The following is a 24,780-nucleotide window of genomic DNA, read 5'->3' on the forward strand; positions in this document are numbered from 1 at the left end:
CGCCCACCAAACGAGTAAGCACTGCGAACAAGCAACGAAGGCAGCACACAGACAGAGTGTGGTAACGCATCTTATCATCAGAAGCATGACGGAATAGAAAATCTCACTACCAGTCTCGCATGGCAAGGAGCATATGATCAACGAACTGCTGATTAGAACAACCCGCCATCTACCTCAACCGAGGAACTTCAACTCGCCATTATCATTCGTAATCTTCTCATCAAGATGTATCGTCGTGCGATTCCACCCCCCACTCCCCCCTCTGCCCAGCTCAGCCTCCAGCACTCTCCCGTTATCCACCAGCCTGACATTCCTGGCGGACGCGCCAAAGTGTCCGCCTCTGGCCCAGGCGAACTCGCCGTTCATGTTGGCCAAGACGCTGTTCAGCGAGATGGACGAGAGCTTCCGAGAGCCGTCCATGGCAGGACACTGCGCTATCAGGTCATAGTCGCCGTCTAACGTGATGCTAGCGCAGCTCGCGGAGAAATTGCCTGCGAAGGGTGCTCCGGCCGGGCGTTGTCGGTCCCTTTTGTTTTTGTGGTCCGAGTCGGAGGATGACGAGCTACTGCTGCTGCTGCTGCTACTGCTGCTACTGCTGCTTCGGCTGTGTCGACCTTCCTTTTTCGGCTTCTTGTTCTTTTTGTCCTCTTTGAAGTGGTCTTCCAGTTTGGATCCGGCGAATGCCCCGCCCAAAGCCCCGATGACGCCGTGGTTGACTTTGTGCCCGCCGTAGGCTCCCAGTGCGCCTCCTGCGAGAGCGCCGGCCACGCCTTTGTCTTCTTCGTATGCGGGAGGGGGGCCGCCGTGCTGGTAGCCTGGTCGAAGACCAGACGAGTAGGACTCGTGGTACGTCGACTGGGTGTAAGTGTTGTTGTTGTTGTGTTGCTGTGGAGGAGGATGAGGATGAGGCGAGTGTGCGCCGCCAGCTTCTATCCTGGACTCCTGGTAGGGTGTCTGCTGCTGCTGCTGCTGCTGCTGCTGCTGCGGAGGATATGCATGTTGCTGTTGTTGCTGTTCTGGATATCCGCCATACTGGTGCTCTTGCTGCTGATATCCCTGACGCTGGTAGTCTGGCGATTGATATTCCTGATGCTGATAGGATTGTTGTTGTTGTTCATGTTGAGGCGCAGTGTTGTATTGCCCATATGCCTGTGAAGGCCCACTGCTCGAGTACTGCGAGTACTGATAACCCGATGGTTGTGATCCAGAGTGCTGTGACTCGGCATAACTGGCTGGCGGACCTTGACTCGGTGGTGGTGGAGTGTGGTGATAGTCTTGCTGATATGTTTGTTGATACGTCTGTTGATAGCGCTGCTGGTAGCCTGGCTGGCCCTGATATGATCCTTGCGGCGGCGGCGCATTGCCGCTGCCTGAGTCGTTGTAATAGTCGTCTGCAGACATGATTAAATCTCTGGATATCCTACTACCGTATCGTGCTGTCGTCAACTGTTCGCAAGATACACATATATATATATGAGAACTAGGCTCCAGTATAAATAGAGTGTCAGCACGTGTTTCGGAGGATCATGCTATTCTTGGCACTGAGGATCACCGGCCGAAGCATTCTTGGCATGTGCTTGTATTTGCCTTATTGTCTATATATAGCTACCTAAGATAGATACTTGTACCTCTATATTCCTCGGGCTGATCTGGCTTTCATGTTTACAAACACAGAAGGTGGACTGAAAGCAAGTGCAAAGGTAGGGTATTTGAGAGAATGACGTCTGGACCCCGCCTTTCCCGATGCCCGTTTAAAACAGGTACATTTGTGACATCTCCGCTCGACCTGACAAAGGCGGTATCACAAGCCCTACCGGATGCGAGTAGGGGCACATACTATCACTGATCATAGTAGCACTCTGTGTAACAATACTTCGATGTACAGCTTGATTCGTGCTGTATATAGGACACTATAACATCACCTCTGTCTTCTCGCTTTGCAGAACGTCTCCGTGCAATCATTGGCCATCTCTCCCCTCACATAGGTACGATGCCTGCAACCGACCTCCAGAAGTCGCATCTGTACCCTCTGCCTTGCTCCCAAGTCCAGGCATTAATTAGACTGAAATCATTCACTAAACCAGGCCCGATCGATATCGAAGAATTCTCGGTCTTCAAAACCGCCATGCTAGAAGGGACGCCACCAGTCTCATTGAGGTTGATCTGGTACGGGGCGTAGATGCTGAAGGGCGGCCAGTCTGTGATGGGATTCGAGGTAGATGGATTGGTTGCATTTGCGCCGTTCGCGACCGCAAGAGATATCGATGGATTAGATCCCGTTACGAAATTGCCCCAGATCTCTACACCTTTGTGTAAGTAACATCCTCCGGTGAGTTATACCAGCAAGGTAGAAAAGGAGGATACGTACGCATGAATGCTAGCTCGAAGTCACTGCTCTGGACCACACTGGGTGGACCAAAGTAACCTGCAACGTCCGCACCGTGCTGTGCGACTGGCACGGAGTACTGGTACTTGTACGAGCTTCGACCTTTGTCCGTGAATGATTCTGCCATCCAATAGCTTGGACAGACGAACGTGAGTTCGGCATATATGTTGTCGGCTCGTTGCTGTTGACCGCTCCCCACGGAACTCTCATTCAATGCACTCGGACCTGTGTAACCGAGGGTCGCATAGTCGGCGGCATTAGGATCAACCGAGTCATTGCTACCGGGATAATAGAGAAGAACTTTGGCGATGTCGTCGTTGGTCATGAGAGGGAACGTCAATTCCAGCCAAGCTAGCAAATCGGCCTCTGTTGTGATAGTCTGAGGAGTGAACCCGGGCCCCTCGTTCGCGTTATTCTATAATTCGATGTCAGCACCAAATTCTATCCACCAGTCTACACTCCACTTACCCCGACCAGAAGATTCCGACCATTCAACTGCTTTTGGAGGAGTTGCTGGCTGGGTACATTCTGTATAAAGACGTTGTCTGTCACGGGCAAGAAACCCCAGGTTCCATAAGTGCCAGATGATGAAACGTTGAAACTCGCGTTCTGAAGAACCATGGTGTCCTGTACTGTCAGACACTCGAATATAGTATATGGAGAACCACCGTAAGCGGTTGTCTGAAGGCATCCGGCTTCAGCAGCAAATGCGTAGTAGGACTGAGAAGGAACCCAGTCCTTATACCCATATTGCATGGGAAGGTATGGAGATGCAGCGATGGCGTTAGTGAAAAGCATGTCGCCAAGCGAACCGCCATATGCCATAGTTTGCAACATAACGGAACCGCCTCCTGCACTTTCTCCCGAGATTGTCACCATGGAGGCATTGCCACCAAACAGCCCGATATACGATTGTACCCACTGCAGTGCAAAAGTTTGGTCCAAAATACCAGCGTTGGCGACACCGTTCCTGTACACTTCATCTCCGGCAAGGAATCCGAAAGCGCCCAGTCTGTACTGGATCGCTACACCAATGAAGCTCTTGTTATTTGCGTTGATGATGGTTGACAAGTCCTGTCGCCCGTTACCAGCTCCGTAACCGCCTCCGTGGATCCAAACAAGCACTGGCAAGTTTTCGGCATCTGGTGGGGCATACACATTGAGGAATAAGCAGTCCTCACTTCCATACCCACCGTAATGCGGCGCAGGTAATGAGGAGTCCTGACTTTGCGGACATTGTGGCCCAAGGTTAGTAGCTTGAGCCACAACACTTCGATTCAATTTGGGTGCTTGTGGTGCCTGCCATCTCAAAGAGCCAATAGGAGGCTCTGCAAAGCGTATTCTGGCCGATCTAGTTAGCATAATATGCCCACATTCCATCACTTGTTATCATACCCTTTCCACACATTCAGATCTGAAGTGCTGTTGTGAGTACCTTCGTACACTTGGTAGCCAAGATCCACTTGAAGACTTGAATTGTTCTCGTACTGTCGCTTTTGGAGTAAATGGTCAAATGGAGAAGAAACAGGCAAAACTGAAGCATCCACTACACTGGCGATGGCAAGAGGCAGTATCAGAGTAGCAATGCGGTTCAACATCGTAGCGATTTCAAACGGCGACGACCAGCAGAGTTTACCATCTTTCGGAACTTACTCTATACATGATATATATACGACTCTCGACACACCATTCGTGCGGGGAACATGAGGAGTATTTGCCTTTACAGATGTCCCGTTCTAAGTGGTCTGCGAGTACCTGGTCGATCAGGAACACGGGATGAACATGAACAACAAAAGTCACAAAGTTCGGACTCGAGACGCGGTTGCAGTATCTCAATTTGTGCGACTTGACAGCAGAACGGCAGACGTCATGCATAATGGATGACACGTGCAAGAAGATCCGTGGACGTTCGAAGAGCATTGGAATGCCTCTATTGGTGTAGACGAATATCCCGTCAGGCATGTAGAGCGGATCCTCCAAGTGGATTCATCAGGGAGCAGTCTAGCGTCCGTATTCACAAGCCTCAGAAGGAAGATTGCCGACTAAGCGGGAGATCTGACGACCTCCATGCGCGTATAGAGTATACCATACTGTATGTGGTATTGACAGATTAAGCAGAAACAAAGTATGGTTAAGGTACTGTAAGGTAGTTGGGTGTTAAACGATTACCGTGCGGGGTTATCGCGGGATGAAGTGGGGACATGGAAGCTTTTACCCCGAACGTGAACGATGCGCTTGACATCACTCCTCATTGTGCTTTTCGAGGACTGTGAGAGAACTGACGGGGCACGATGACGTGGCTTAATAGTTCAATGGTTCAAGGTTGGGTAAGGTAAGGTAGTATTGTGTGACCTCTTACCTCGGCAATGTTCTCGCATACCTCAGGACGAGGGGTTGTGGTCAGAGAATGAGGGTAGCACCAGCACGGCGTTGTTAACGAGTCTCGTCTTTTTGTCGGGTGCATATCCACGGATCACTGAGGTGCGCCTTTTTTAGCTAGACCACTTTAGCATGACCACATACAGAACCACCTCATGCTAGAATATATGGCGACTCTACAACACGAGCAGTCCAAACCTATCAATACACGAGAGGATGAGATCGACACGATAAAGTCGGAGAATCGATAAGCTATGTCAAGTGACAGCTGCACAGCACAAAGCGTGTTGAGATAATTAGGTAAACATGAAACTCAGTTGCTGGTATAGATGCACGTGGCTGCCTGTTTCAATGGCTACAGTAGCTAAATCGGATCTCAAGGGGCAATGAGAAGAATTAGTTAGATTATTTATCAAGGCCAGATGAAATGCTATACGATAACGATGCCTGGTACAAGTGACGTCCGGGAAGATCTAAAGTGTAGAACTTGTCATGAAAGAAACATCATACCAGGTTCGGGCTCGCGTTAGTGCTGTTGCTCAACCTCTTATATGCCCATTTGACCGGGCTAACCGGGTTCCACGAGTCGCGATAACGTCGATTGACCATTTCGTGGCCCTCTTCGTCAGTTTTGGGCTCGATGTAAACATGACCCTCCCTAGTCATGAGACGCCATGGAACGAAGTATTTCCCCTTCGGACCCTCACAGTCGACTTTCATGAGTTCGGTTTCAGGGCTGTTCAGTGCAAGGCTGAACAGATTAAGTGGCTCACTGAAGTCGGTGATAAGTCCCCGTTTGGATATCAGATATGACAAGCAGAGGATGTTGAGAACGAACAAAAGTGCTAGGACCAGGAAGAAAATTCCCTTCTCATTCCCTAGAGTACCTCCTGACGCGTATTGTTGAGCTTGCAGCAAAACCTTGAAGTCCTCATATTGACCAGGTTGCAGCATATTATGCGATGCGGATGTGTAGTTGAAATACTCGTTGAACTGAGCATCTTGCGTACCCATCACAATGGTGCAGCCAGCCATGACGGCCAATGCTTCGGCAGGGCTGGGAAGTTTTGTTTGTAGACTGCTAGATGTGTTGGGTAGCATAAGTTGAGTCAAGAGTCGAGCATTACTTGCATTCCCGTTGATCAAGCCATCGTCAAGAGATATGCTATTTCCCCAGTCATGCGCACCTTCAACCCAGTCCTTACTGACCGTCGCGTTGCCACTATTGGCATTGGGGTTTTGTCGACTGTATTGCATCTGATCTCCTGTCTCACAGTCGACCCGGAGATACGCATGGGCTGACGTAACTCTGTACGTAGTCTTGCACAGCGGCGTAATGTAGGCTTTGATGGAGCAGAGGAGATATTCGTCTTCGTCTTCTTTCCTGCCAAGAAGATAGATGGCGTTCCTTCCATAATTCCCAGTATGATTGAGAATTGTATTGTAGTTTTCAGGAAACTTTCCGAAGATTGGAGGCGTTTGGTCGTACTTCTCACCCCATCCAAATAAATCGTCAACCACTGTCTTATTCTTCATATATTCTTCACGACTAATACCGGCAAATTTGACATTCGTAGATACGTTCTGAAAATTGTCATCTCCATTAGAGAAATTTGCGTACACGATAGGCTCCAATTCATGCTCTCGCATGTTGGCGCATAAGACGTTGATCGCAGGCGACCATATGGAGGCATTCAGTGAGTAAATCCCAAGTCCATCGAGATCCTGCGTCACATAAGCGATCGAACAAAGGGGCTGGCTTGGAATGAAGTACCTCAGGTTGTAGTATGCCGTTCTTGACATCTCGAGCAGCAGTAGTGACCCCCGAATGCGGCATTGCCATGGACACATTATTGACCACTCTCCCATCCAGAACAGTTGCATTAGTCTCGGTAATCTCGATCCATTGGCCTGTAACGGTTGTATTTTCGGTCAATAACGCAAAGGCTTGTGGTCGCTCTGATAGCAGACTGGAGCCATTTCCACTTTTAGCATAGCTGGCCCAATCTGTGAGATATCGCTGATAATTGTGAAGAGCCTGGGAAACCATCTCTATCTGCACGCAAGTACTCGGGCCATCTGTCTCATCGTATGGGATATTAGGTGATTCGCATTGGTCCTGGAGATATTGGATATTCGCCCAGCTCGTCTTGACGAGACCGTGCATAGTCTTAGCTTCCCAGTCACCAAACTTCAATCGGGGCTGAACTAGTGCCACTGAGGCCGTTGTATACAGCAGGGCGACGAAAGCAGCTGCGAAAGTGACAACGCTCGGGACGGATATGACAGATAAGCGCATTTCGAAGAGGTGGGCAAATATCTTCATTGGCTGCATAACCCATGAGCGCAGATCGACCTCAGCAAGAGTTATACCATGTCTCGGTTGGGTATGTGCTCGTCGCCAAAGGAATTGCCCAATGAATGAGACGAAGACTGTCACAAAAGAAAGCTCAATGGTTTTGGCAAAAATAGTTACGAGCAAGTTGGCATTCGCAGATGAAATCGAGCCATGGCTTCCGATCCAAGACCATCTAGGTCCCTTAATAGCGATGACGAGCCAAAGCCCAGACATTATCGTCGAGTACAAAGAGAGTGCAAGCACGACAATTGACTGCAAGGAGGCGCAGCCGCGATATAGATGCTTCTGGGCCATCCCGGTCGGGCGATCTATGCGGGACAGGTCAGAAAATTCCCGATTTTCGAGTCAGATAGGTCCGTCTCCGTATACACACCATCGTCAGGGGGTCCTGTTCCATCACGCAACAAATCCGTGTTCGAAGCTGAGTTGTACATGCCTTCGATAGTCGACGGTAGGGAGGACGCCGACGGCTTGCTCAGTGTTGTCCATAATTTGGCGGGATCGTAAGCTGTATTTGACCGAGCCAAGTCGCTCGTACCATAAGGACTGTTGGTCGTATTTGCGACCGTGGACCCAGATAAATTGCGCGAGTGTGTAAGTCTTGCATGGTCAGGATTAGATTCTTCAACGACTTGTGCTTCAGTAATATCTGCATCTTTCTGTCTCGCATTTTCAGACAGATGCTCGACTCCCTCAGATACTGAGTCGAGTCGCGCATATGTAGGCCTATGGCGAACCGGGGTCCGAGACGACTCTTCCAATTGAAATGAAGGTGAGTATACCGGATCAGGGCTATCTAGACTACCATTGTAGTGCGCTTGTGACATGGTGATTGATCTTTTGATATCCCCTCAGACTAGTGGTGAGTATACCGTGTAGCACAGCTATTTGGTGACTCTTGGAGTTTGAGAAAAAGGACATTTTCATGAAGGGGTGGATTAAGTAGCCAGAAAAGACCACAGACACCGCAACACGACATGAACCGTGTGATTCAGACCCATGCACCATCCGATCTGGGGCGATCACGTCGAAATGGTCAGTTCGCATGATGATGTGGCTGGCGTATACTGAAACGTTTGATTGGGTTCGAGTTCGAGCTCATGTTGCCAAAAGGTAAGCGATAATCGTGGTGTGGTCTACAGTAGCTAATCGCAGCCGCATGGGGATGCTCAGCTTGCAGCCTTGCTCCACAAGGCGTTCCGTTGGACAGGTAGTCACATTAACGAACCAGACCGATTATGCGGCCTTGTCTTGAGGTGGGCCTCGTTATGGAAGGCTGCAACATGGGTCAAGATCAATATAATACAATGGCGCACCTCTGAAGATCATCTCAATCTCAACAGCCTTATTCGAACCACGAGACTGGGGCAGCCAACTACGTTGCATATGCAGCGATCGCACAGCTCGCATGAACTAATCCTCGAGTGTGTTATCTGGTGCGCTGATGGATTCCGCATTAGAGGGGTTCAATGTGGATGTAACAGCTATCTCCTATACAGCACAGTATCGGCAGTCGATCCGTCGCGTTGAGGTCCCACTTTATTCAATATATAGCTGCAGCCAATGAACAAGTTCTATTAATACTTACAGTCTTCGACTGCGACCGCAACTGCAACCCAAATAGCTACGGAAAAACGCTCTGATTCACCAAAGGCACGTTCAAGGTCCAGCCTGCTTGACATGCAGATACAGATCAGAATTGTGTATCGCATCTGCGGCAACGCGTTCTTTCTTTGCAGCGGTACGCCAAGAAGTCCAAGAACAGAATATGGGACGTCGATCATCTGCGAAGTTTAACTTGACATTTACTGCACATGGACGCTTAAGAATAACAACGATCACCCACGCAGTCCCGGTCAGGAAAATGGCCGCGGTGGCGATGATTGAGGCTTGCAGAAAGTTCCCGATATGAAGCTCCCTTACAAACCTGAACCCAGGCTACCTCCTTGATACGTTCCACGAAGTGACCCTACAAGGGGGACAATAATAGTGCTACTATGCATTGACCTTTGACTGAGCATGGCATCGCGTATGTCTTCACATCATGAAATATTTGGCCATCCTTGAGCGCACTGCGTATTTGAAGTTCATTTGTTTCTCTCACTCAGTATAGATATGTAAGGTAATTAAGGTAGTCCACATATCTACGCTCAAGCGCTTGAACACAAAAGTCCAGCGGAACCAAGCTGCGATAGTACGTCAGAACGATTCACAAACGATCACAAAAGGAGTTGCCTTACAAGGGAGAGAGTACAGCACTCGGCTGATTTTCCTTCGGCACTGCAAGTTGCCACAAATTGATCAGTGCTGGTAATGTCACTGTTGACTGATTTCACACATGCGTCAGTATTTTCTCCTATGAGGAATTGAGACCACTTACTACTGGCGCAGTTGAGGTCGGCAATGCCCTCAACGTCGGTCTGGCAGCACATTGGTGTGTCCAGAGGTCCACACAGGTCGGCACGTCTGTCTAGAGTTGCAGTGCGACGTTCGACTCTGGCTGGGCCTGAGCTGGCAGCTGCGGCAATTGATGCCATGGCGAGGAGAACTGCTTGGATTTGCATCTTGAATAGTTTGTGATAAGAAGAGGAATGATAAATGGTGCTTAAAGTTCTTTATGAGATGGTTGTGATTGTGTTCTGGGTTGGAAAATGATCGATATTCTCGAGGTGACCAGAGCGATATATATACCCTACCTTGAGGGGTTCCTCAGAGCATAACCTACTGTACAGAATCAATAGCAACACTCTGCTATCTTCACACCTCATTGCCAGGTTGGTCTTACGGAGCGAGGGAAATAGACACATACCTCTGAGTAAGTGTTTCGAGGACTATCTCCAGCGACCGGTATCAAGGATCGACACGATGTACAGACATGTCCTATCTCGACCAACACTTGGTCTTGTCAAGTGGCTTGTCAAGGTGTAGCTGTTGTTATCAGACTTTCGTAGCATCGTCTGAAAGACCATGAATATAGAGATGGAGGTCTTCCGGTCCGCTTGGACCCATGTAGATCACATGCTCAGGCTCTGATATTCTCAGGTACAGAATAGACGGGGGCCGACCATAAATTCGGGACCTGGAGTGACGTAGTTCTATGCCCATGAGTTCCACACGTTGACAGATACTGGTGGTGGTAAGACAAGCAAGTTTAGACGCGAGTGCTAAAGGCTACTGCGTAGGCTCTGGATTTTCCATGCATAACTCGGTACCTCGATTACTTTGTGCAATAAGCAAGGCGATGTGACGATTGAATGTTCCAGCGCGTAGGACCGGGATGGAGGTAGGAAAGTGGGTCTGGGGATGAGAAACATCGTGATGATCCCCAAGCCCGATGTGCACATCTGATTCCATCAATTTTAAGGGGCATGGTCGTGTGTCCAATCGAAGTCAGACTATCTTCCCACACGATGGAGTTCTTCCCCTATCTGTTCTGACAGTGCGACGCTGGATTTTCTCTGCCGGTAGAGCATACGGTAAGTCTATGGTCACTAAAGCATACCTACCGTATGTCCATTGCGGAGCCTCGAAACGTCTATTGCCAAGCTTCATCAAGTCGATCATCATCTAGAAGTGCGGTGTTTTCGAGCAATATGAAGCATTACAGTCGGATAATTTTAAGGTTATTCGGATCCAACGAGTTCAGAGAGTACAGTGGAGAATGTGGAGCACCGTACTGAGCAAAGCATCGGGCAAAAGGAAACATACAGAAGTCAATTCTCATTTCAAGTATAAGATAGTTCTGGGTTGTACTGTAAGGGCGCGAAGCCCGGAGCTTTATTCCCCACGTTCGGCAGTGATGACCAGGATTTTCTGACTTGGTACCCGGCGGCGTGCTCAGATCTGCGCCAATCAAATGGGCGTGCACGGTATATCGAGATGGTGAGAGATAAATTTCGCCCCCTTAACTCATGGTCTATCTACTACGAGACGAGTCAAACCTTGAGGGTTTTTTACATGAACGCATCTTTTGTTCTCCTCTTATCAGTAATTACATCGAGCGTTCGTGTCATTCTAATGCTGCTCGGAAGCTCGGCAGTCGAGGAGCACGACTTTGATGACTTTGAATAGACAGTATCTATCGACGTCTAATGACGCACTACTAATCCACTCGCACTGATCGCACGACATCGACGTGAATGAGTTTGGCATCTGAGTCACTGCTGTCCATCGACCTCTGACGGCTCCTCGCAACAGTCTGCACATCCGCCGTGTAATCGGCGTTCTCTAGTCGCACGGGCATGATATCGTCCACCTCTGAATGCCGAGAGTGCTTGGGCTTGCCGATGATTCGCCTCATTGGGAAGCTTTCTCCATCGCTAGATTTGTGACTGCTTGTATAGCGCGAGTGCATGCTTGGTCTGCTTGAGCTCTTGGACCTTTGCCCTTTCCTCTTGTTCGTGTTGCCGGAATCGTGGTTGCTAGACGATCCGCCTTGGCCAAACATGCTGGGCAGAGCTCTTCCGTCCTCATCGCTTATGGTGACGTCGAACGACTTTCTCATCCAGAGCAGAGACGGCGCCGCAGCAGACATACCGGCCCAGGTGATTTGAGCATTCTGCCAAACAAGAACATCTACGATAGCGATACCTTTATCGTGCGCAGAGACATACTGATGGAAGGTGATCGCACGGGCAATACTAAATGGGATGCATCTTGAAGGCTGATCAGCAGTCCGAAGCTGAGAGATTGACTCGAAGCTTACCCAAATTTGACAAAGAAAGAAGATATGACAGCGATCTTGTCACTTCTTATCATCTGCAATGGCCATATCAGCCAGATGACAAGGCCAAGATTGAACACGTCGGTTAGAATATCGACAATACAGATTGCGAGCCATTTGGTGTACTAGACATACGATATCAGTTGAGTCTGAACGAGCAGCGCCAGGCATTTTGTTTCAGGCCTTACCAAAGCAGGACACCTTGTACCATCACTCTGGGTCCCAGACAAGTCTACGGGAGCACAGTGTGCTGCAACACTCACGATAGACGCAAGTGTCCATGCGCTGGCTACAATGAAGCCCACAAGACAGCCTTTCCTGAAGCTGGGCATGTGCGAAGTTTCTGCCAAGCGCCATGCTATGAGAACGACCCAGCATTTGTGGATGCCTATGGCCGCAAGGTAAAGCTCCTCACTGGACAGCACATACTCCAAATGTATGTCAGCCTCCATCTTCTGCTCTGGAAATCAAAATACTGTCTTACAGTTGCTTTTCGGTGTTGATCACCAACAGGCAGTGTTGAGCTCACTCCTAGGCCATCGTTACGTCCGACGAACAGAACGACTGCTTCTGCAGCACCAAGGATCTATAATGAATCATAGGTCAGTACTTCGTGTATGTATGCTTCAGATCGAGTTGGTAAGTCTCACGAATGCGAGGGTGGTAGCAGCATCGCTCAAGCCAAGAACCTTACCCCTACGCACGATGGTAAAGGGAAGTGCAAACAGCGGGACCAGGACGGTCAGTAACGCTGAGACCAGAACCTGTCCGTCCTTGTTGGTGGATGTGTTACTGCCAAATGGTGGGTGAACGGTGAGGTTTGGCATTTCATCTGCAGGTGGAGCGAGCGCAGTATAAAGGCAAGTGGATAGCAGACGTTGTCATTGATGAGTCCTTTTATCAACGATGCTATCGCAACAACTTCGATCCTGCGACACAATATCTGTGGCTTATAGTCGGCTGATGTGCAAGTCGCGAGAACCTCTCGTCTGGACGAGGGACATACCTGGGGCCATGGTTCAGCAATTTGATCGGGTCGCTATCAAGGTAATCTCAAGATTCCTGACCCAGGGTGTGGGCAGATAAATGACTTGACGACCATGACCTGCGACTTCTGTAGTAGCGCGATCATCATGGTTACATGTATGATGTTTTGGCTCATAGTTGTGCAGGGAAGGAATCTAGACCATCGTGCGTCGCGAGTCTTTGGTCAGATGAAGGGGCTGGTTCATTGGGCATGAAAGGAAACAGAAGAGAATTGGATCCGCGTGAACCTTGACAAGAAGGTCATGAGAGCTGGCACGAGAGCCTTGCGTGCGTAATCGAATGGCAAGGATTCTATCACTGATCAACTAGTGTGTCGTTATCTAGTTCGAGGCCTGAACATGTTACTGTATACAGATTTCGCGATCAAGTCACACCACATCGGCGTGCCGTGTGAGAAGGTTCAGCCGCCAACTCTCTTCTCAGTGTCGGAGCTCTGGATTAGAAAACTCAAGAGTATATTGGGAAGCTGCAAAAGAATGAGATGCGATGGTACGGCTCGACCGCAATATCACGTTGATGATCTACAGATGCCTTGGTGCATAGGGGATCGCAGGGCCGCGTTTGGGGTTCCCAACCTGCATGGGCGACCAGTAGATAGCTATCTGGGCTATTTAGACGACTTCTTCACCATGCTCAGATTGTCCATTTATCACTCGGAGATCCGGTAATTGTATCTTCATTCATGTCTCCTAACTGAGGAGTTCCCCCGTAGTACTGATGTTGCAAATGTGCCTACTCGTATTGTGGTAAACTCCTTGTTACGAGCTCCAAATGCGACGAATTGTCTTGTTGCCAACAGTGTCCTGCCGCTTGATGGGCATATCTCGTATGGGCGATAACAAGAACCCCCCCTGCTATCGTAGACCTGATCTCGTTGCAAATTCGGGTTTTGAGTTCGAGAGGAATATAGTTCATAAAGTGTAGCAAGTCGATTCATATATATCTAATCAACTATCAGAATCATTTGTGGCAGAAATCATCCAAGTATAATTCATGAAATGCATTTCTACTATGGGCACTAATATATGGGCTGCCCCAAACACTCATGCTTTTGCCATGCACAGACGCAACACATACGCTCTTTGACAAGACTCAGCTGCTTGCCTCTGCTTGACCTTACTTGTACCTCGGTGTCGCAGCTCTGTGTTGTTTGAGCTTAACGAAGATCACGCTTGTATCGGGAAGCTGCAAAGCGATAAGACACATATTACACCTAACCACAATATAAGGCGGGCGTTTTAGTGTATAGCGGAACTTCAGGCACGGGAAAGCCGCGCGCATCGTGGGTTTCCAGACCTGCATGGATGCCGCCCTGTATAAGTCCCATATTAATTTCTTGCCCCGTGCCTAAGGTGACTTTCCTTTCCTCACTCGCTGCGAAATGCAATCACTCCGACGCAGTAGAAACGCCCTCGAAGAATCATCCCATGTAATGTATTTAGTTTTCCTCGGCCTCGGAAAAATGATTGCGCCACTCGGCCTCTCACGTATGATGTGCATTGCACAGTGTTCGGCAAAAGGGTATGATTCGCTTCTGGGTTTTGCGCTACTTATCCATCGTATCTATCCGTGATGAGAACGTGTTTCTACTCGACTGTTGAAACGATGGAACCTGGTCAGGAGCAATATGCAACAACCCTTCCATGAAGTCCCTCGCGTTAGCTAGCCCAGATAACGACATATGTAGGTACAAGTACTTCTGCACCTCGAGGTGTATGCAGCGGACGGACCCGCGCTTCTCTGTAGTGGAGTCACGGGGATCACCAGTAGATGCAACACCTTGCTTTAATCTACTTGAGCAGCAGTCTATTCTCCTTGTTTCTTTCATCTTTTCTACATCTTTAATCCTGGTCTTCTGGGGATCTTGTTGTTTTTTGATCGTTGGGGATCGATTGTCGCATTCTATTCTGTCTCGGTTCGAAGCAAAGATGTCCTCACGATCTTCGACGCAAGGCATAGAAACGTCCCGCGTGCAATTCGACAGCAAAGGAATTGCCGAGGGTAACGGTCAAGCTGTCAGTATCGAGCTCGGAAAGGGCTCGAGTGACGCACACGTCCACGATGGCGAGAATGCGAGTGAAGAAAGAGACAAGAGAGACATGGAACGTATGGGCAAACAACAGCTTTTTCGACGTGACTTCAAATTGTTTCCGTCCTTTGCATTCGTCATTCTGGTGCAGTTGACTTGGGTCTGCCTTTTGACGTGAGTGAGACTTGCATTCAGGGCTCGAGCCGGACTGATATACAATCCACAGATCAAATTATGAAGGCCTGTTAGATGGGGGCCGTGCCGGTACACTATGGGGTACTGTGTGGACCTTCGCCGGCTTCTTGCCAGTGATCGCTAGCTTGTCCGAGATGGCATCCTGGGCTCCAACTTCTGGGGGACAGTATCACTGGGTTTCTGAGTGAATATTCCTTCCAACACGGGTGCATCGAGAAGCACACTGACTCAGCTTACAGATTCGCGCCTCCTGGATGGCAGAAATGCCTCAGCTTCTTCACAGGCTGGATGTCCGTTCTCTCCTGGCAGGCCGGCACTGCTTCGTCTCCGCTGCTCATCTCAGGCATGATCCAATCGCTCGTCAGTGTAAATGATGCGAGCTACGAGTACACGGACGCGAAAACGACGGCGATTGGTGTTCCCATCACTTTCTTCGTCTTGTTTCTCAACATCTACTGTGCCCGCGCGATGCCTTTGATGCAGAACCTCATGCTTATTCTGTATGTGCTGGGCTTTGTGGTCATATTGGTGACTATGCTGGTACTGTCGCCCCGGATCGGCTTCGGCCACATCTTCACCGAGTTCGAGAACTCTGGTGGGTGGAGTTCGATGGGTCTGAGTATGATGGTTGGACAGCTCACCCCGGTCTTCGCCTTCCTCTGTACGTTTGATTTTCTTGAAGCTGGTGCAAGCAGTCGGACAAGCTAACAACCTGAACAAAACAGGCGCGGATTCAGCAGCTCACTTGTCGGAAGAGACCAAAGACGCAGGCCTCGTGGTACCGCGCGCAATGTTCTACAGCTTCCTGGTAAATTCTGTCCTGGGCATCATCATGCTCGTCGCTTTCCTGGTGTGTCTTACCGACGTCGACGCAGCACTCGAGGACTCGAGCGGCTACTCTTTCATCTGGGTCTTCAACCAGAAAATGTCGCTCGCAGGCACCGACGTGCTGAGCTCGATCCTGATCATCTTGTTCTTCGGAAGCACGGTTGCCTTCAACCTCTCGACGTCCAGGCAGACATTCGCGTTCGCACGCGATCACGGGTTACCGTTCAGCTCGTGGTTGGCCAGAGTCGAACCCATGCGCCAGGTGCCCCAGAATGCACTGTTTTTCACTTGCGGCGTGACGATTGTGTTGATCATGATCAATATCGGGTCATCGACGGCTTTCAACGCGCTCGTGTCGCTCAATGTCGCTACACTCATGATTAGTTATGTTCTGTCCATGGGTTCGCTGATCTGGACTCGTGTCACGAAGCCTGATCTTCTCCCTCGAGGTAAAGCTTCTCTTTCTTCTCGCATAGTTCTGGGCTTTCTTTATTTCTTGAATTGCTTTACTGATCATCGTCTCGAAACATAGCACGCTGGAGTCTCGGCCGCTACGGCATCTACATCAACATCATCGCAGTGTTGTACGCAGTGTTTGTCATGTTCTGGAGCTTCTGGCCCGAGTCGACGCCAACGGATGCGCCGGATTTCAACTGGTCCTCGGTCATATTTGTCGGGGTTGTTGTTCTTTCTCTGCTGGATTACTTTGTGCGAGGAAAGAGGAACTACATTGCCCCTGTTTCTTTGACCAAGGCATGGAAGGATGCGTGAAGATGAGGCGAAAGGAGAAACAAGAGTGCAGATAACATGGGGCAGGCTATATATAGTGGGGTTTCTGTACCATGGCAAATGTAGGTTGCGTCTCTGTTTTACCTTATGTACATGTGAATGCGTGACGCGTCATGTTCATATCATGTCTTCAATTGATGGTGTATCCGCCGTCGACGACCATTGCGGCACCCTGGACAAAAGACGCTTTGCTGCTGCTGAGGAACAGGATGCAGTCTGCGACTTCGTCGGCCGTGCCGCACCTATGGGTTGAGCTATCAGCAGAGACTCTCGAGAGGGATCCTGGGAAAAGCAGAGACGGAGAAATGCAGACCTGTTCATGGGAGCGATCGCGATAGCCGAGGAGAGATAGCCCATGTTGGGCTGGATCATAGGTGTTTCTATGACACCGGGACACACGCAGTTGACTTGATTGATGACGGAGACGATTGTTAGCCATCTCAAGTGTAAGGCTGTTGCGCCATGTTTATTTGTGCACGTGAAGTGCTTACCCCTGATACTGTCTTTCGAGTACTACGCATTGAGTCCATGAGCATTCGTGCACGAAGTCTTTGGGTGTTCTCTATCGAGTCTCTTTGACTTACATCAATTGCATCCGACTTTGTCAAGTTGATTATGGCTGCTTTGGCGCTACAGTAGGCCGCTGTCGCGAGGTCAATGGAAAGTTGGACGACGAAGGATATCAAGGGGGAAACGCACGAGCATTGGGTCTTGCCACTATACCAAGCTGACTGGCGACGTTCACGATCGATCTGTTTCGCAAGCATCAAGTCAACCACACGGTCGAAGAGAATTGCCATGATCAGGTGCGGAATATACCCTCGGAATCCAGGTCTACCGTCGTGGCTGGGCAAATGTTCCTGCTTGATCATATGCTTCAGTTCTTCTCGAGAGCACAGCCAAGATCCCCTGTAGTTGATCGAGACCATCCTGTCAAAGTCTTGGAGATCCATGTCATGAGATCGCTTGGGCGCATCGAGGATGCCAGCACAATTACAGGCATAGTCGACGCGGCCAAAGGACTCGATGGTCAAGTCGAGCAGCGCAGATACTTGGTCTGGTTGGGAGATATCCGTTTGTTTGAAGAGGACATTGGCCGAGGGAAAGGCAGACTTGATGTTGGTGAAGGTTTCCTCTAGACCTGCGAGCGAGACATCTGCGATGACGATGTGTGTGCATCCCTCACGAGCGAAGCCATATGCAGTAGCTCGGCCGATACCTGAGGTGATAGTGGTAAGAGGCAGGGCATGGAGATTTGACGGGGTTTACTAATTGAAGGTATTAACCTCGAAAAAGGCTATGGACAACTAACCAGAAGCGGCACCGGTCACGAGCGCGACACCGGGAAAGAGAGTCATGTTTGTCTATATAACAATTGGCCGAACAGCAGACGGAAAACAAATACAGAAATGCTTATGCTTAGGCTTGTCGCACCCTGATAGACACCTTATAGACGATACATTATGAGATAATTAGCTACGGCATGAATCAGTCACCTTTATGATAGCTGTACTGTTCCGAGCGTGCCTAAGACCTTGGCCGGTCGGCCGCACAGCGATAAGGTAAGGTAGGTGAGGAAGGACGCCAAGCGGCGAGCTTTTGGTGGGGACGCAGTGACGTTTGTGGATTTTATTGCTACGGATGTCGTCGTACGTGTGCACTGTTGTGTCCCAACACTGAGGCGTTACAAGGACCAGGGTACAATACAGCAGGTAGAGGCAAGAGAGACACAGAGGGTGTTCTGCCGTCATTACTTCATAGTATAGTCTAAATTGCTCGACCGTCCTTGTCATTTAACAGTGACGGATAAACACAAGGAGGAGAGAGATTACGAGCGACGAAGCGAAGGCGAAGGAAAGCGGGTCCAGAGGTCGCGATCGCGCGTCTTGTTGTTTCACAGGGAAGATCCTCGAGCCGCGAGATGAAGCTACGAATCACAGAGGCAAAAGTGTGGCGAAGATATGCGAGGATGTGCTGTGTTCACGACATACTACCACAGGTGCGACAGCGTCTGCAGTAATCCCATCTGTGCCAATCCCAGATGCATGGAAACCACAGTAGGGTGCGGTGCAGTAAAGATGAAACACGAGGCCATTGTCACAGACTTTCTGTTATAGTTGTCAAGCAAGGCGAGGCAGCTTACCTAGGTACCTTGGGTAAGGTGTGTGCCGCCGGGTCGTACTGACGCCAAGCGAGTGCCAAGGACAAACAAGCAACTGTTTCAACGTACCCGTTGAGCTTAAAGGTGAAGCACTGACCCCCCAAAGTCCGGCGGAGTGGGAAGAGGGTCAGAGGGGATGTTTCAGGGGGAGAAAGTGGGAGAGAAGAGGACATGAGGAAGGGGGGAACAGACACAAGAAAAGCGATGGAACAGACGAAGAAGAAAGCGATTTGCGACGTGAACTAGTAGGTAGGTCCGTCTCTGTTTCTTCGTAGTTTGGAGTGCCGTGATTGCTCCCTTTCCTTTCCCTTCCTTCTGCTGTTCATCGCCCTTTTCCCTCCATTTTTCTCCACGATATCTGGTCCGGGTCATCGCCAATCTCTGATTCTGTGTACATTAATTTCTGTTGATCTATCGCCCTCTTGGCCTTTTACTCTGGCCGTTCTGCTCTCTCCCTCGACTAGAGGTTGCAGCACAGAGGCGCACAAAGGCGGTCAGGAGGTGGAGATAGACAGAGAAAATACAAAAGGTGTTGAAGTTGAGTGCAGAGGGCTCGCTCTTGCCTGATCGAGGCGCGACACATAATATCACCAACTTCCTTCCTTCCTTTTTTATTTGATATTAGAACAGCACAGGTATGCTTTCCTTTCCCTGTCTTTTCCTTCACCGCTCTTCTCTTCTCATCAACCAGACAACTAGCAAAAATGATCCCATCAATTCCTTCAATCCGCATCCTCTTCTCTTTAATTACGACTAACACCCTTCACAAGGCAGCTTTAAAACATGCTTCTCTCACCATTCGCTTCGCCGCGACGGCTGATACTGCTGGCGGTATTTCTGTTCTTCGCCACCATCTTAATTGTGCGAAACACTCGATACTCGACATATCTACCCGAGTACGACCTCCCTAAATTCACGAGTGGCAGCAAGGGCGAGGGCCAGGGCGAGGGCCAGGGCGAGGGCCAGGGCCAGGACAAGACCGCGGCTGCTCCTGCTGGCGAACAACAAAAGCAAACACCACAGGAGCAGAGCAAGGAGTCGATGTGGCAGCCTTTTGGCGACAAGAAACCGACCATGACGGAGGAATGGGTCTACGAGACGGACCAGGCCAGCGTCGACCCTTCGCGCATCGTCAACACGGCTTCGCCCACGGCCAAGATCACCCCCATCCACCACCTCTCCTACCAAGAGACGCAGAAGAAGATCCAGCAGATCATCGACTGGACTCCGCCAGACACGCCCGGCCACTGGCCCGGCTGGGGCGAGTACAAGGACAAAGACTACGACCCCAACCGCTGGGAAGGCTTCGAGGCCGACAAGGGCTTCTACGCCGACAACGGAATCAAGCGCCTCGAGAAAGAGGGCCTCAGCGCCAAGCCATACCTGCCTTATCCCGCGTACAACGGACAAGACTGGAAGAAAGAGTGGGTGGGCGACTACGTGCCGTGTCGGGGTCCGCGGGGCAAAGACCTGACGAGCGACGACGAAGAGGACATGATCAAGGCATTCCCTTCTCTGCCCCAGAACTTCCCCAACGTCTCGATTGGTTCCGCCCAAGTGCTCGGCATCGACTCGCACTCGTGCATCGACCGCGACTCGCGATACATGCCCTACGGCGCCAACTTCACCGACAACTTCGACTGGGCCGGCGTGTGGTGGGGCCGACTGCAGGACGAGTGTCTCGAGCGCAACAAGGAGCGATACACGGAGACGCAGCGAGCGCCCATGCAGCTGAAGCCGAGCCGCGCTCTTCCCAAGGACCACGACAAGTGGGTTCCCGAGGATCAGGTGTCGGAGGAAGAGGCGCCCAGACATCACTCGCGCACCGCCGTGCTCATCCGCACCTGGGAGGGCTACACGTACACACAGAACGACCTCGAGACGATCCGCGCTCTCGTCACCGAGTTGTCTCTGCTGAGCGGCGGCGAGTACCAGCTGTATCTTCTGGTCAACGTCAAGGAGCGCGAGGCCGACATCTACGACAACCCCAAGGTCTACCAGGACGTGCTCCGACGCGTCGTCCCCCGCGAGCTGCGCGACATCAGTGTCCTCTGGACAGAGCGAGTGTGCGAGGAGTGGTATCCCGAGGTCGGCGACTGGCAGGTCTACTGGCAGCAGTTTATGCCGCTGCAGTGGTTCTCCAAGACTCACCCGGAGTTTGACTACATCTGGAACTGGGAGACGGACGCGCGCTACACGGGCAACCACTACCATTTCTTCGAGCAGATCTCTGCTTTTGCCAAAAAGTTCCCTCGCAAGAACCTCTGGGAGCGAAATGCCCGCTTCTACTTCCCCGAGTCGCACGGCGACTTTGACTCTTACCTCGCCGACACCGACCTCGCCATCGCCGAAGCTGCCGCTCAGGATGTCAAGATGACTCCGGTCTGGGGCCCCCGCACTGCCATTCCCGAGCAGACTCCTATTGGACCCCGGCCGCCCACGTCTCAGAACGACGACGACTTCTCCTGGGGCGTGGGCGAAGAGGCCGATCTCATCACCCTGCAGCCTATCTGGGACCCTTCGAGGACGGAGTGGTCGTACCGTCACAAGATCTGGAACTTCACCCCTGGCATTCGTCCCATCTTCACCGCCGAGGACCCCATGGCTGACGCCTTCTACCACACCGGCTACACGGACATCCCTCGCCGCGTCTTCATCAACACCGTCGCTCGTTTCAGCAAACGTATGCTGCACGCCATGCACATCGAGAACCTCGCCGGCCGCTCCACTCAGGCCGAGATGTGGCCCGCCACCGTCGCTCTGCACCACGGCCTCAAGGCTGTCTATGCCCCTCATCCCATCTGGTCCGATCGCAAATGGCCCGCCTGGTACCAGGATGCCATATTCAACGCCGACAACGGCAAGCCCGCACGATGGGGACAGGAGATCGATTCCCCGTACAACCACGACAGGGAGGCCCAGTTCAGAGGCTGGAGTTGGTACTACTCCACTGGCTTCCCCAAGGTCTTGTACCGACGCTTCCTGGGTTGGGAAGGCGAAGACGCTGCCCTGGGCAAGGTCGGAGGTTCAAAGTTCGAGGAAGAAGGCCAGACGGCGCAGGACGGCACTGTCGTCGGAGGTCAGGGCAAAATGTGTCTGCCCGCGATGCTTTTGCATCCCGTCAAGAACGTCGTCGAAAAATAGGCATGAGCGAGGCGATGGATGTTTTCGATTCCTCGCTGTGGCTTTCTGGGTCTTTTTGTCTCTTGCGACTTGTGCGGAGTCTGAGGTTTTCCTCCGAGCGCAGGGGGGAGTTTTTGGATTGCATGCTGCGCGTGTCAAATCCTAAAGGTGATGGATAAAGAACGCATTTTTCATATTTGGTCATGTATAGATTATACCACGTTTTTCTTCTTCTTTCTCTCTCACAATATGTCAATAGTGAAGCGATGTCTCTTTTGTGCATTGTTTGTAGATTGAGTGACGAGTGTTTGGGCCATTTGTGCCTTCCTGATCAGTGAGCCTTCCTGATCAGTGCACAGCATATCATGTTCAAGAAGGTACCGTAAGTACGGTATGTCTTTTTTACTTGCTAAATGGATTCCCAGGCGTTTATCATGCACGCAGTACTGTTATCCTTGTACCAACTCTGCTTCCAACCCGCCTCACTCGAGTGTGTTTCGACAGTGTCTGGAAGTGAAAGAACGTCGATAACACTCGAGGCACTCGCACTTCCTTCACTGTGTCGTGTTCACAACGCTCTTCCCATGAGTGTTGTCCGAATCACTACTCGACGTCGTCTCTACCTCTTTGCTCGTACGAGTCTTCCATGCTTCTAAATAACCTGCGGACAATCATCTGTCCATACGATGCAACATCCAGCAAATAACACCATGCTCCGTGAGGACTCTCAGCAGAGCGCAGAGGTGGGCATCATTCAAAACTCACATGATCGGAAGGACAGCACTGACTTGACAGCGAACCAAGTCCTGCAGACGAGCCAGCCACGATGTCATCACAACCAGTGCTTTTGGTACATTGGCAATCAGCACCGACCTTACGAACAAGTCGACGATGGCCACCGTCTGTGTCAAGTGTTTCCTCACGTCTTGCATTGCACCTGCTGATATCCTATACCAGTACGACAAGCATACCTCACGATACACAATCACTACGCGGTTCTCATCTGATCGAAAGTTCTCCATATCTCAGGTATAGCATTGACTCCATCCGGGTATCTATCCGCTAATAGACAGGTAGACGGCACCATGCTCCCATGGTGACTTGATGGGTCGACAGGCCTTCTTTCTGGACCCTGAACTGTTACCAGAAGAACAGTTTCCATTGCTCCAACTTCCCTGGGCCATACGAGTGATGATCTATGACTTAGTCCTACCAGTATGCGTGACTGTTAAAACAAGATCCCCCGTGGGCTGGCATCACATACCGAGGGTCAGGGACGAAAATTCTAGATTGGCAGCCCCTCATGGATGGAGGCGTGCGTGCTTTCTGTACACTTGCAAACAAATTCGCAACGAAACGATGCGAAAGCTCTACAGCCACAGTGATTTTGTGTTTCCCGACATGGTCACTGCAAATGCGATTCTGGGCGCACACATCGGACGAGATGGTCGCAACAGTATTCGCAGATTGGTGATAGAGAGTCCCGCTACAAACCATGTCAGAAGCCTCGCGCGCACAGTGGAGGGCGTCCACCACTTCACCAAGCTCCACGTCTCTGTATGCCCGCAATCGTATCCACTCTCGCATGCCGGAACCTGGGACAGGCTTCAGAGGAAGTATGAGGGCTACACCATTAGTGTTGTGAGGCACTTTCATCGTATTTTCGCCCAGATCATCGTTCAGAGACGCGGTACCAATTTCTTCGACATAGTCCAAATCATGAGCTGTCCTGCGTGTTCTTGGTCGTACGACAATGCGAACAAAACGCCGATCGACCCCGATGCCACGGATAGCGAGAAAGGTCACTGTCAAGACGGCGAGTGTATCTTCTATCGGAAGGTCACACGCCGCTTTAAACAAGAGCTTCACCGTTACGGGATCCCCACGATATCTCAGGACGGCTAAGCAGCGTCGAGCGGAGGAGGGAAAAAGTGGACGTCTCAGCGAAGTGACAAGACCTCCAGTTCCTCGGCGCGGCCTATTTGTCTGTGACGGCCATGTTGATAACGACGGCAAGTTGCATGGGAGAAAGGTCAAGAAGTGGTGGATATAGAATGCTTCTGACCCCTGATATCTACTTGTGGCCGCGAAGGTCTCGGAAGCACCCGGAGACTGCCGAAATTCGCTCTCGAGCTCGGCGATGCAGCAGAATCAGATGGCTTCATTTTGCTAGTGACATGACCAAGGCTTGATGGCCTTTCAATGAAGTCTGTGATACATGTGGCGGGTCGAATACTTTTCCGTATAGCCCCGGACGACTTCTGTGTATACCTACCCTATGTAGGACTTTGATGCAGCATACTGTATGTTACGATCAAGTCAAGGTCAGGAGATCAGTTTGTCGATGGCGATCGCACAACTGGGGTCTCGAACAAATGAAAGAGATGAGTGAATACCAAGAAGAAACACGAAGACTATGAGAAGCTTATTGTAATAGCTATAGCTGGGGAGACGCAGTAGTTCTTGCAGCGCCACCACCACCACCATAATGCAGGGTCCGGGGAGGAATCCGAGTTTGAGAATACGAAGCGCGGAGGCGGCACGGGCCTTTGGACATGTACCGCTCGGTACCGCTCATGCTCCCCCTGAACCATTTTTTCTCTTATTCGTGCTGGGCAACTTTGCATAGGGTAAGGTAATCAGCACTGTACTACAGCAGGTATACAGTAGTTGATTCGGATTCCTCATAAAGTTGAGCTCCGATCGCCTGATGCTATTGAGCAGCGGCGAGGGTGCATGTATACCACTGTAAGTTCTCATT

The 24,780-nt window shown here is 50.7% G+C and overlaps 7 protein-coding genes across 8 annotated transcripts; 2 read left to right on the top strand and 5 right to left on the bottom strand.

Annotated features, from left to right (window-relative positions):
* Positions 1-174: 174 nt before the first annotated feature.
* On the bottom strand, positions 175-1,401 carry AAFC00_003343 (uncharacterized protein; the record flags this gene model as incomplete). The annotated part of the gene is made up of 1 exon (XM_069342802.1): positions 175-1,401. One exon carries the CDS (start codon positions 1,399-1,401, stop codon positions 175-177), a length of 1,227 nt encoding a protein of 408 aa, XP_069199305.1.
* Positions 1,402-1,977: 576 nt separating this feature from the next.
* AAFC00_003344 (uncharacterized protein) lies at positions 1,978-3,984 on the bottom strand (the record flags this gene model as incomplete). Its single annotated transcript, XM_069342803.1, has 4 exons — positions 1,978-2,306; positions 2,369-2,801; positions 2,855-3,728; positions 3,782-3,984. 4 exons carry the CDS (start codon positions 3,982-3,984, stop codon positions 1,978-1,980), a joined length of 1,839 nt encoding a protein of 612 aa, XP_069199306.1.
* Positions 3,985-5,269: 1,285 nt separating this feature from the next.
* AAFC00_003345 (uncharacterized protein) lies at positions 5,270-7,951 on the bottom strand (the record flags this gene model as incomplete). Of its 2 annotated transcripts, none has more annotated exons than XM_069342805.1 (3): positions 5,270-6,490; positions 6,540-7,432; positions 7,498-7,951. In XM_069342805.1, the coding sequence occupies 3 exons, from the start codon at positions 7,949-7,951 to the stop codon at positions 5,270-5,272; spliced, it is 2,568 nt and encodes an 855-aa protein (XP_069199308.1). The 2 variants fall into 2 exon arrangements, with proteins under 2 accessions (XP_069199308.1, XP_069199307.1); XM_069342804.1 differs by having other exon boundaries at positions 7,498-7,558.
* A 1,323-nt stretch (positions 7,952-9,274) lies between these two features.
* AAFC00_003346 (uncharacterized protein) lies at positions 9,275-9,688 on the bottom strand (the record flags this gene model as incomplete). Its single annotated transcript, XM_069342806.1, has 3 exons — positions 9,275-9,310; positions 9,365-9,450; positions 9,505-9,688. 3 exons carry the CDS (start codon positions 9,686-9,688, stop codon positions 9,275-9,277), a joined length of 306 nt encoding a protein of 101 aa, XP_069199309.1.
* A 5,305-nt stretch (positions 9,689-14,993) lies between these two features.
* AAFC00_003347 (uncharacterized protein) lies at positions 14,994-16,717 on the top strand (the record flags this gene model as incomplete). Its single annotated transcript, XM_069342807.1, has 5 exons — positions 14,994-15,097; positions 15,150-15,302; positions 15,358-15,779; positions 15,844-16,395; positions 16,479-16,717. 5 exons carry the CDS (start codon positions 14,994-14,996, stop codon positions 16,715-16,717), a joined length of 1,470 nt encoding a protein of 489 aa, XP_069199310.1.
* A 148-nt stretch (positions 16,718-16,865) lies between these two features.
* On the bottom strand, positions 16,866-18,093 carry AAFC00_003348 (uncharacterized protein; the record flags this gene model as incomplete). Its single annotated transcript, XM_069342809.1, has 7 exons — positions 16,866-16,977; positions 17,049-17,142; positions 17,227-17,248; positions 17,320-17,378; positions 17,435-17,487; positions 17,555-17,954; positions 18,048-18,093. 7 exons carry the CDS (start codon positions 18,091-18,093, stop codon positions 16,866-16,868), a joined length of 786 nt encoding a protein of 261 aa, XP_069199311.1.
* A 1,586-nt stretch (positions 18,094-19,679) lies between these two features.
* On the top strand, positions 19,680-22,040 carry AAFC00_003349 (uncharacterized protein; the record flags this gene model as incomplete). The annotated part of the gene is made up of 1 exon (XM_069342810.1): positions 19,680-22,040. The coding sequence occupies one exon, from the start codon at positions 19,680-19,682 to the stop codon at positions 22,038-22,040; it is 2,361 nt and encodes a 786-aa protein (XP_069199312.1).
* Between the last annotated feature and the right edge of the window lie 2,740 nt (positions 22,041-24,780).

The sequence above is a fragment of the Neodothiora populina genome, assembly GCF_041146345.1.
Source record: "Neodothiora populina strain CPC 39397 chromosome Unknown canker_contig_15, whole genome shotgun sequence".
In the NCBI taxonomy this organism is placed as follows: Eukaryota; Fungi; Ascomycota; class Dothideomycetes; order Dothideales; family Dothioraceae; genus Neodothiora; species Neodothiora populina.